A 12,122-nucleotide genomic window follows, 5' to 3' on the forward strand; every position below is an offset into this window, starting at 1 on the left:
CATTGTGCCTCACGGCAGTTCAGCAGCGGGGTCCTCTCATCTGGTGGAGAGAGTGCCGGAAATGTGTCATGTGACCCGGATTCTGAGCAAAGGTTTCTTCAATGTGTCTGCAAGCTGAGCACTGCACCAAAGGATGCCGCCATCTAACTAGCCTCAGGTCCTCGCTGAAACAGCACACAGGTTGTCAATTATGCTGTCACAACCTGCATTGCTGATGTGTCAACCGCAACCAGTGCACAAGGACCAGGTGGCCTATATCGGCTCTGGGGACTTAAACATAGCTTTGTCACTACGAGATGAAAGCTCTCGTCAAGAGGTAAGGTAAGAACGGGTGTACAGTTCCAACCTACTCTTCCTGAAGAAGAGTGGAGAATATCTTTATTACGTCTAGAAGAATGTACTGCACTAAATTCTTCCACCAGGGCCTCTGGCTCCAGGCAACTTCCCAAGGACAAGAATAAGACAGAAAAATTGCATGTACTTGTGTGTCTGTGTGTGTTTTCTCTCTCTCATACATTTCTTGGAGTACAAACTGGTGGGCCTGGCCTTTTCTTTATCCTTACTCTTGCCATATATACCAGGTAGGAACCGTCTCTGACACCATGTTTCCTGGGTCTCTCAAAACATGTTGGATAAAGTCTAAATGATTATTTCTGATTCAGAGCTTGTTTTTGTAAAGCTGAAGGCTAGAGCTCGATGTGTGCTTATTCAGTATTTATACTGTACACTTAGACATAACCATTATTTATGTTATGTTATTACTAAAATGCTTTTTTTATCCTCCTCCTCCAGAGAATCAATGCTGCTGCTCTGTTCTTCTGACTTACTGCAGAAAACAGTATCAGCTAGGTCTATCAGCAACATATGCCTTAGCCATGCTCATAAGACTTGGTCAAACAGGACTAAATAGTACCCTGTTTATTATAAAGAAGCATGAATCTAGAAGGCATGATTTTTGGTGTGAAGAGGAAAGTGTATTTCACACCATCAATAATTGTGGTATGTATAACTTAAATATCGAGGACGAGTTTGCAAGAGATAGGGGAGGAACTTAAAATTTTGAAAAATTCTACAGGGGATAGAAGCATGAAAGTTATTTTACAGTATTTGTGAAAAAGTCGAACAGTGCCAACTGTAGTGACAATGTACCACAAGGGGGCGCTATACCACCTGTGTGGCTTCATTGCACTCTGAGTCTCCTAACGTTAGTTTGACAGAGATCTGACTGAAAGGTTAGATTATGATAAGGTGATAAACTTTTTCAGACCCTAAACCCGCCACATCCTCCTATAAAGAACACATCTCTTAGTCAATGAAAAATAATCCAGGTGTAATCTGACAGTAAACTGTGTGAAGTCAGGAAATAATAATTAATAAATTAATCCAGTGTAGCACTGTTAACATGGACAGGCAATTGTGAGACATGAATATTCCTGTAGAGGTTAGGATGATTCCAAGGGCCCTGACTGACAGGGGCCCTCAAAAAAAATGAGAACATAGGACTTTCTGGGGAGATGGTTCCAGATGTTCATGGGGCCCAGAATCCCTGGTGGCACCCGTGGTTTGGAGTGTTATTTGCAAACGGTGCAGTAATATTTCATCCACATCATTTCAGAGGTACATTAATTTAGTTTCTTTCATATAACGCGTGACGCGGTACAGTGTTGAGACGATTAGAATTTGGGGAGGAAAAAAATTGCGTCTGACGCATGTCAGATCTTTCCATATTACAGCCTTTAAAATACATGCGAAGTGAACGTACCCTAAATTAAAAATATGATTAAGTATTTTGTTTCATAATCACCTTTGTTCAATTGCTCATTTGAGCTGTGAGCCGTTAGCTCACTTTTCGAAGCACATTTTTGCCGGTGCCAGCGCGTAAGGAAGACCATGAAAGCATACCATAAATAGCACTACTCAACTGATTTAAGGTGGACCGGAAATTTCGAATCAGGAACGAACTTCTAACGTCATCGTAAAATGTCAGCAGTCAAGGAAGAACACGATACAACTAGAGAGAAACCGGTTTCCCCGACTGCAGTGAAACAGCGCCTACGATCTGCTTGTCAAAACTTGTACAATTGAGGGAGTAGAGACAGCAGAAGACCTGAGACAGGTAAGCTGGCACTGCAAAAGTTAGTGTTAAGTATCCTTACTGAATCATAAAATTTATTTTAAAAAAGACCTGAATTGTATGTATTCCTTTACTGTACATGATTACAGAGTCAGGTTGACAATAATGGAAAAAAATACATGTTATTTTTTCCTCATCCTTGAAATATGATATGAAAAATAGAAAGTTCGTCCGAACTTGGATACTCTTTTCCTGAGACAAATTTTCCCGTTGCTGTCTGTTGATGGTTGTAATTTTTGGAGCTGATCACGTGTTTTTCATTTCAAATGTGATCAAGGAATTATGTATAATCAGATGATGAAAACAGACATGGAGGGATAGGCTGAACTGTGACATGAACTAGAGTACCAGCTCACTCAGAGAGCGGCGTGAAAGGGCTACATTGTGCTCAGTAAAACAGGAGCGAGGTTGGCAGTTGCACATTATTAGCCAGCACAGCTAGTTGAGGCTAGAATGCCATTTATCAAGTACCTTTATCCATAGTATAACTACCCTTCTGGCTCAGTACGACGTTAGCTATCGAGCTAAATGTAAGCCAATGAAATATGAAGTATAGCTAACAGGAAGACATGGTCATGCAACTTGCTAAATACATGGAACTGTCAGATGAATTCAATGGCAACGTTGCAGTTAAACTTGCAACGACTTCCGACCACAAAGCGAAAATAAAAGAAATGGCTGAACCGGGGAAGATGATGCTTGTTAGTGATTAACCGTGTTGTTACACAACTGCAAGCATAACATGATTTATTAGGCATGTAGGAACTTTTACTCAACCGAGTCCTTTAATAGCTTAAATTGGCTTGAGACAATTGTTTACCATTCACTGTGTAGTTTACCATGTAGGCTATGGGGGTATTATTTTCTCAAAAATAAATTAATAAATGTAGCTGATCCATAAATAAGTGTAGTCTCAAGGAATTAAGCCTTGAAACCTTGAACCAAAGTGAAACCACATCATCTTATATTTACACCATCCCATTAGATTTGAAAAATGGCTGACGAAAAAGCTGTAATTTATAGTCATGAAAACGCCAACATTCAGTAGCCACACCCAGTGCAACCATACGCCATTGACTGCTTAGAAAATACAGCCCTTTAGATTTTCCAGTGAAGAGATGGTACAGAACAATCTCTTCTGTCTTTTTAGAAACACAATATTAATATTGTAATTTATAATATTTTAGTGAATACATGTTTGTTCTCTCCCTTTCTTTTCATGTTGAATATAGGGCTAACACAGTGGGACAGACGAGAGGATATTAGCATGGAGTTAAGATAATAATAACATGTCCTCAGCTTGGATCAGATGAAATGGGCAAGTCAAGATTTTTTCGAAATGGCCTAATCCTGGGTTCTGTATTTATGATCCTATTGATTATTATTTATTGGGATGCTGTGGGAGCTGCTCATTTTTACCTGCACACCACCATATCACGATCTCAGGCTTCCCGGCCACCCCCCATAAGTCGCTCCATGCCTAAGCACGAGGCTGTCGACAACAAAGACAACTCCATCCCGTCAGGCAGTGATGCATTTCTTAAGTTTTTAGAAGGCACTTCAGAGCCCCGTCAAAAAACAAGGGATGACAACACCCCAGCGGCCTTTGGAAATGCATCCACGGCTGCCGGCAAACCAGAAGACAAGGACACCTCTGAGGATAAGAAAAAGAGACAGGACGACAGGAAGCAGTTGATGCATGACTTGTGCAGCATCAACAGCACCCTAGACTTTCCGGGCAAGAGCAGAACTTTTAACGACATTCCCAGCAGAGAGCTGGACCACCTAATTGTTGACGACCGTCACGGGATCATCTACTGCTACGTGCCCAAGGTGGCGTGCAGCCACTGGAAGCGTGTCATGATAGTGCTGAGCGAGACCCTCCTAGACAACGGTGTGCCCTACAGGGACCCTATGGATGTTCCATTAGAGCAAGTTCATGAAATTAAAGTCCATCTCACCCTCAACAAGTTCTCTCGTCGCTTGAGGAAAGTCAAGCTGAAGAATTATACCAAGTTCCTGTTTGTCAGGGACCCGTTTGTGCGTCTGATCTCGGCCTACAGAGACAAGCTTGCAACAGCGAACGAGGACTTCTACAGAAGGTTTTCCACCGTCATGCTGAAGAGGTATGGCAATTACTCCAACCCCCCAGCTTCAGTCGTTGATGCCTTCAGATCCGGTATTCAACCGTCTTTTTCTCATTTCATTCAGTATCTATTGGACCCAAAAACAGAAAAACAGAGGCCCTTCAACGAGCACTGGAAACAAGTATATCGCTTGTGTCATCCCTGCCAAATCAAATATGACTTCATAGGAAAGTTGGAGACTGTGGATGAGGATGCCGAGCACTTGCTCCGCATCCTTCAGGTGGATAACATCATCCATTTCCCTCCCAGCTACAACAACAGAACAACTAGCAGTTGGCAGCAATACTGGTTTTCCAGCATCCCCTATGAGTCAACCAGGAAACTATACAAGCTCTATGAACCAGACTACAAATTCTTTGGATACCCTAAGCCAGAAAAACTGTTACAGGACTTGTAGGCAAACCTCCTGGGGAGTTTTTAGAGACAGCTTTGAGATTACATTTATTTTCCTCACCAGAAAATTAATATCAGAGCAAAAAATCCCTGATGGCCCACATGGCATTTATGAAGTGTGAGCCCTCCATTAATCCGTCCATTCTGAAGAATCACAATCCAGCTGACATTGGCTTCTTAATTGTACTCAGTGAATTCAATGGGCACTGGAATATGTACAATAATTTAATGTACATTAGAAAGGTTTCCAACAGCAGGACCTGAATCTGCAACAATTCTTTTGGAAAGAATAATATTGGTAGGGAGGAAGGAGATGCCAAGCAGTACTTTGTTTTGGATAAATGATAATGTAGAAAGTTGTGGAACTGTATTGTGAGGTAGCATGTTTGTCTTCATTGATAATTAATAGATTATCCAGTGTTAAAAACGTTGAATTGCTTTTCGAACAGGGTAATTTATTAATGCAAAAAGAAAATCAATGGAGTTGTGCATGTCATATAGCAGGTATATGCATCCAGTCTTAACTGGACACTTACAAAATTGACTTGTAATCTGCATCCAAACTGTGTTAGATAAACATTGGAGCCAAGCGACAATAAGCCTATAAATGACTTCACCATCTTGCTAATTGTACCACGTTTGCTAGCTTCAATTATTGCCAACTAAACTTGAACATTATCTAAATGGTCAAATACATGTATCAAGTCCCAATCTTCTCACCAAAACCTCTGTAAAACGTTTAAACGTAATGTTCTTGCTAGTTTACTAGACTACAGTACATTGAATTAGTATTGGGGTTAAACTCAGGAGTTTAAACACATTTGGGAATTGATACTTCCCAAAAAGCTTCAAACAGAATTCTGTAATCAGGACTATTATTTTAAAGAACAAACAGTTACAAAAATATAATTTGTTGCTGTTATAAGGAAACAAGACAAAAATGTTTACACAGGGTACACAACAGCTTTGAAAGGGGTTCACTCACCAGAAAATTTTCAGCAATGAACAATAGGAAGACTGGGCATATGATTTCAAGTAACATTTGCGATGGCAACTGTATTTGTGATTACAAAATTCATTTTACAGTTGAAGCATGTAGCATTCGGTCCGCCGGAGAAGCGAATTGATCTCGGCTACGCCGGCTGGTGGAGAGAGCACACGTGCCTGGGTTGCGTTAATGATATCTCAGTGTGTCCAGTATCCAAAGTTAGCACTTTTCCTGTTAATATCTTTTTTGACAGGAGCCTAAACTCATTTATTCTGTGCCCGATCATTTTTCCCATTTATGAATTAAGTGATAATGGTCCACGTTTCAACTTGTGAGCATAGCATTGGTGTTTACGTCTGTCTGGAATGCAGTTTTTTGCTTTGGATTTCTGAGGCGTGTTGGAGGTCTCAAATTTATGCTCTTTAGATGGGTCAATTAATTGTTGAATGAATGATTAAAACTGCACACAATTAGGCTTCCATAGGAAATATCTGGAAGCCATGCACCCCGTTTACAGAGCATGTGTGTCTTGTGTTCTAACAACCATATCAACTATGTACCATTATGAAGTATGGGTAGAAAGCAATATTTGTCCCTCGTAATAAATATGTACAGAAAGATGTGATTTCCCATATCGAGATGAGTATATTATGAGGTTTCATTTTTAGTACACACAGTGTGCATTTTCCATGAGGAAATATTTATTGGTTTCAATTTTTTTTTTCATCTTATGCACATGCCAGCATTTTATGCTGTTAGTGTTATTGAAATGAACACACTCCTGCCAACTCTGGCTACTTTTTGCATGTCTGTATGTAAAATCGTTGATCATTTTTATGAATGTTGGGGAAGGGAAACGTGTATTAAACAGCCTGCATATTTGGTATTTTTAATTTGTGTGTATATATATATATATATATATATATATATATATATATATATATAATTTGTATATTTTTGCTACCATTAAAAAATGCTTTTAATAAGCATAATTCCAACTATTTTCCTGACATTGATGATTGCAGCAGTTTTTTGTCGAGGGGGCTGGTGGGGGCAGGGCGGGGTGGGGGGAGCCAATGATTTAGCAGTATTTTATAAGGCTTTTTTGATCTATATGCTCTTAAGTGAAAATGGACTGCATTCCTGACCAAAGGACTGACCCTCTGCTTAGTCACATCCACTATTAACTTTTTCTGGTCAGCTAAGGCATAATTAAGTGCCTGTCTGACTGACATGTTGGTCACCAATCAACACCCTGAGCTGACCTGAGGAGGATGGGTTTCCCCCTTGAGTCTCGTTCCTTCCAAGGTTTCTTCCCTTCTGCCGCAGGGAGTTTTCCCTTGCCACTGTTGCCTTAGGCTTGCTCCTGTGGGGGTTTAGGCCAGGGTTGTCTGTGAAGCGTATTGTGATAACTGCTGTAAAATAAAATATAAAAAAAATAAAGTATAAAAACGCTATACAAATAAAATTTGATTGATTAATTTGACTGGCCTCTTCATGTTGTGACCCTGCAATAAACTCACTCCCTGCTTGATCAATTAAGGCACCAGCTTGGGGCAGGAACATGCCTTGTAGGAGGAAATGGGGACCCAGATTTAACATGCTTAAATATCAAAGCAGTAATCAATGGTTTATCTATCGGTGTTTGGTTAACAGCTCCAATACCATGAGCCAATCAAAGGTTTTGTGCCAAAAATAATCTACCTACCAGGTTCCAGGGAACACGTGAGGTTCTGTGACATCAGTGATTTTGTGAGCATAAAAATTTGCTAAAAGCTTTGCGTAAAGCGTAAAGACGCTTGTCTGCCCAACCAGACGCAGTAAGGAAATCGGCAGACTTCTCTGCGAGTCCTTACGCGCACCTCGTCTGATCGCCGAGACCTGTCTGAGTTGGCCTGCCACTGCCTGCGAAATAAACCAAGATGGCTCCCATCGACAGCTGTTTTGAGGAACACGCATCTACGCACATACTTTTCCACTGTATCTCCCTTGCAGGCCGGAAGATCTGTGCACATCCAAAGTCGCCTTGACCGGAACCAAGCGAGCACATGTACATAATATTATTCCTCATATTGTGCACAATATTGTTTCCATTTAGTCTATTCACATATTCATAGCCAATATATATATATATAACCTTTATTTACAAACCACTGTCGTGTCTGTGTTATTGGGCTCTACAGATGTATAGAATTGTGATTGGTTGTTGAAGTTAATTTGTTCTGATTAAACCTGACCAAACCTCACTACACCAGAAATCAAGAGCTTGTACGTTGTGCACAGATGTTCAAGCAGATGTGTTTTTTTAATGAACTGCCAATAGACCTGAAGAAATTATGTTTTCAGAAGGAAGGCTTTGATATTGTGTGTATGTGTGTGTGTGTATGAAGAACAAACCTTTGCAAATGGTGACAGTAACTCAGTAATTTATGGAGGCTACATTGCACATCATTTCTGAACAGGAGAGCGTGTTGGTGCATGTGCTTAACCAGCTAGGGTGTGAAGATTGTATTTACAGTGTCAGCTTTTCAACCATCAGTTTAAGAAGAGGACCCTTTAATTGTACAGCTGTTGCCATGAAGTCTAAATTATTCTGGGCTGTCTCTGCCTCAGGGTTTTCAGGAACTGAATATAACATTTTGGCCAGATAGCAGCTATTGAGATTCTTCAGGAAGTGTGCATCTCTTTCTGTATCCAGTTGATTCATGCTTATGGGAAATATTTGCGGCCTGAGTCACATTGGAGTGAAGCCAAGTGATAGCATTAAACAGTGGGTTGAAAAGCAGTAATTGCACCTCAAGAATGTGGCATAGTTGTCCTTCCATTTTGTGAAATGGTAACCTATTTATCACCAGCCTGTTAGCCTTTGCTATTGCACCACGTCAAGTGGCAAGTTATGCAAGGGAAATAGTCCCAAAACAGCACCATGCATTTGTTTTTGTGGCAGGTACTGGGGAAGGGGGCCAGTTTGTGTGTTCCCACATGTTCCAACTAAAGATGCTGCTTTAATTCAAATTTTCAATTGTGAATGTGCAGTAAATAGATTTTGAGATTTCGACACTTAAATGAGACAACTAAAAACTGGGCAAAAATTGCCGTAGTGGACCAAAGTAAATATCGTTAAAGTCTAGCTATTTGTTCTGTTCTTTCAGATTATATTGGAATTATGTTTTTATGACAGTATTTCTAATGCAACACAAATGTAACCAATGATAGCGATGGTTATTCGTGTAGTTTCCCCATCCCCATTTGATTGTGGTTTTAGGGCATATTGTTTCTGGCCTAGGGCAGAGAAATCTGATTCGGGCCTGGATGCAGTAATGTTAAAAGAAGTAAAGGATTTTGTAGCAGATAGCATATGTTAGCTCATAATTGATAATGATAGATTCTTACCAGTGGAAGGAGGACCAAGTGAACAGGCAGAGTGGTACCAGAGTATTAACAAAAAGAGCAATCAAAACTCAAGTCTGCAGTATGATCATCATGAATGGAATGTCAAACGACCAGTGGGTCAGGCTAAAGAATTCTTCGGTGACACGGACGTGATGCAAGGATAAATTTGTTATACGTGATGAAATGAGGAAGTGAATGAAATGCAGCCATCTATCTAGGCTTGGTCGTTTCGCAACCTTGTCAGCGTTGCATTAGGAGTAACCACATCACACAAAATTGCCAATACACACACACACACACACACACACACACAGTGTCATGAAAAAGTATTTTCCCCCTGCCCGACTTCCTCTATTATTGCATACTAAATGGTTTCAGATCTTTTGACAAAATGTAATTTGAAAAAGCGAACCTGAGAAAACACAAAACATTTTTAAACTTATTATTTCATTTATTTAATGAAAAAAAGTTAACATGCACGTCAGATTATGCAGTGATATAGATAAAAAGTGGCTTCCAGGATAGCCCTGGAAGCATGATTAAATAACAGGAAGGTATTAAAACTCCCAAATAAAGTTGCCAGTTTTAAAGTGAAAGCTCATCGCAACACAAATCAACACAAAACATTTTTTTCCTTGTAACAGCAGTTTACCTGGGCAGAACTATTTACGCACTGTGCAATCCCCTTTATAGGCACAGTTCTCCTGAGAAAATGTGTGCTGCAATTAGATAACACTGGTGGAATCCACATATGAGTAAAGCGACCTACCATTAATGTACGCGATGTGTAACATGCCAAAAATAATCCAGCTGCATAGACTAAGAGACTGGTATCAACGTGTTGGCAATTGTCCTTTTTCTGCCGTGGCAGAGATTTTACTAGACCACTTCCCTCATGCACAGGACGGAAGTATATTCTGGTGATGTGTGATAATTTTACAACATGGTCAGAAGCCTTCCTGACTAGGGACTTTTAAAAATTCTGTTCCTGTTTCTGACCAATATAATGCAGTCACATGCCATGTTTTTTAATATACCGATTGTTGAAGAACAACTTTATCATAACAATCAAAACACTAGGTAGCTTCCTCAACGAATGGCAAAAGATTTGTCAACCATGACCATCCTTTGTCAGGCATGACCTTCCCTTTTCACAATTCTTCCAGGAATATGTTAGCTGCTCTTACAAAACCGGATGGAGCCACTTATAATATAGGCCATGATATTAGTCTGTTCAGCCCCCCAAACCACCTACAGTGGAACTGTGTTTGTTTGTGGAAAAAGGCGCATATGCATGATTGACAGCAGAGGTATGTTATGTTGCATATGTAATTCTGGCCATAAGGCATCAAGCTGTACAATTAGACGTAACAAATCACTTATTTGGTTAAATTTTACTGTATGATTATGTATTAAACATGAATCGATTAGATTTCCAATTATGTATGATATTACTAAAACACATTTTGATTATAAAAAGTAGGGACTGCCCATACTTTCTTCAGTTTGTGCATGTCCACCTGTCCATTTCTTGTATGGATATACTTCCTTTTTGGGCCTGGTTATTACCATGTTAGAATTTTCACCAATCAACACTGGGTGAACATAAGGCCTGATGTCTACTTTAATAATCAATAACCACAATTATTTTTGTTTTATATATCATTTATACACTGTAGTCATTTATACACAGTAGTCCCACTGACAAAAAAATCTGTTTCAAAGGAGCCCTGAAATTCAGGCCAAGGTCTGAACCAGGTAAGGCAAGTAAACAACTACTTGAATTGATCGGTCTCATAGCAACAAAAACCAGTCAACGCTTTGGCTCTCCAGAACTACTGGCACCCCCTGCTGTACCATAGTTAAACAGTCTGTCCTATAAACAATATATCAATCAGCTGGAGCAAATCACAGACTTTGGGGCAGTTCTGTCCCATTTATCATGCAGTGTACAGTAGTGTCCCATGTTGTGAGAGATAGATTCGGTAGTTGGTTATGCACCGGGGCCATAGTGCAGGTTTGGATCTCTTGGCAAACAAGCCTGATGTGTCCACAGTCCCAGTTATGATTGCACTTCCAAACTCTTCCACAAGAGTGCGCTGTTGTCCTTCCTGACTGTAACTCTTTTCCTGCTTGAACGGTCTCCTTAGAGCAGTTGCTTAGCACAATAAGCACATGTGAATATGGGAATTTTATTCTTCACGACATACATAGCTATTTATGAAAATGTGGCTTAAATAATCTCTCAAAACATGAACAGTAGCAAATTAAAAAAATTACCAGCATGTTAAAATTCAGGCATTGCAGTTGTGATTGGAATAAAAACCAGCACACACAGGGGTTCCCAGGACCGAGAACCACTGCTTTAGACCAGAGGGGGTCAACGAGGGCTGTATCCATTTCTGGTTGTCATGCCAACTGTTGGCCTTAATTACTTAATTAGCCCTAATAATTATGCCATCTGCCATTTAGCTTGACGTTTGCTTGATAAGCACATGAATGACAGTTAAAGACTGTTCTTGTGTCCCTATCTGAAATGTTTTACTGTGATCTAATCTACTAGTGAACCAGTGTTGGAGCATACAGCTAATTAGCTCATTTAGCCAGGATAATTGCTTGAAACAATAACCTGCAAACACACCGGCCCTCCAGGCCTGGAATTGCCCACCGCTGCTTTAGATCATGATGTGGTTGCAGCCGAGATGACATCACTCAGGAGGAACGAGTGGCCTTCATGTTTGCGCACAGCAACTCGACCACCCACAGCATTTTGCAATTTGCCTGGAGGCAGGTTCTCTCTGACACTGTCACACAACTTTTGCGATCTTTCTAATGACCTTGAATCGTTTTCAGGTTGAAAGAGCAAATGGTTTGAATACTTCAATGCATTTTAGAATCAAATAAAAACTAGACAACTGTACTTCCATTTTAGCTTTCTTGGATTGAAATATATTATTTTGGTTCTAAATGCAAAGTCCAATTAAAAATAAATGGGACCATTTTGTTTTTTTGCTTTAAACAAAATCTTAAAAGGTTTTAAAATGCAACAAGCCAGTTTTTTGAAGAA

At 40.0% G+C, this 12,122-nt stretch overlaps 1 protein-coding gene across 1 annotated transcript; it reads left to right on the top strand.

Moving 5' to 3' along the window:
• Nucleotides 1–1,727: 1,727 nt before the first annotated feature.
• Nucleotides 1,728–7,143, top strand: LOC135243650 (carbohydrate sulfotransferase 12-like). The gene is made up of 2 exons (XM_064315623.1): nucleotides 1,728–2,116; nucleotides 3,367–7,143. Exon 2 carries the CDS (start codon nucleotides 3,449–3,451, stop codon nucleotides 4,676–4,678), a length of 1,230 nt encoding a protein of 409 aa, XP_064171693.1. The 5' UTR covers nucleotides 1,728–2,116; nucleotides 3,367–3,448; the 3' UTR covers nucleotides 4,679–7,143.
• Nucleotides 7,144–12,122: the final 4,979 nt, after the last annotated feature.

Source organism: Anguilla rostrata, chromosome 17 (genome assembly GCF_018555375.3).
Source record: "Anguilla rostrata isolate EN2019 chromosome 17, ASM1855537v3, whole genome shotgun sequence".
Taxonomy (NCBI): Eukaryota; Metazoa; Chordata; class Actinopteri; order Anguilliformes; family Anguillidae; genus Anguilla; species Anguilla rostrata.

Coding starts and splice junctions, on each gene's coding strand:
- LOC135243650 (XM_064315623.1), top strand. CDS start 3,449: ATGGGCAAGTCAAGATTTTTTCGAAATGGCCTAATCCTGGGTTCTGTA.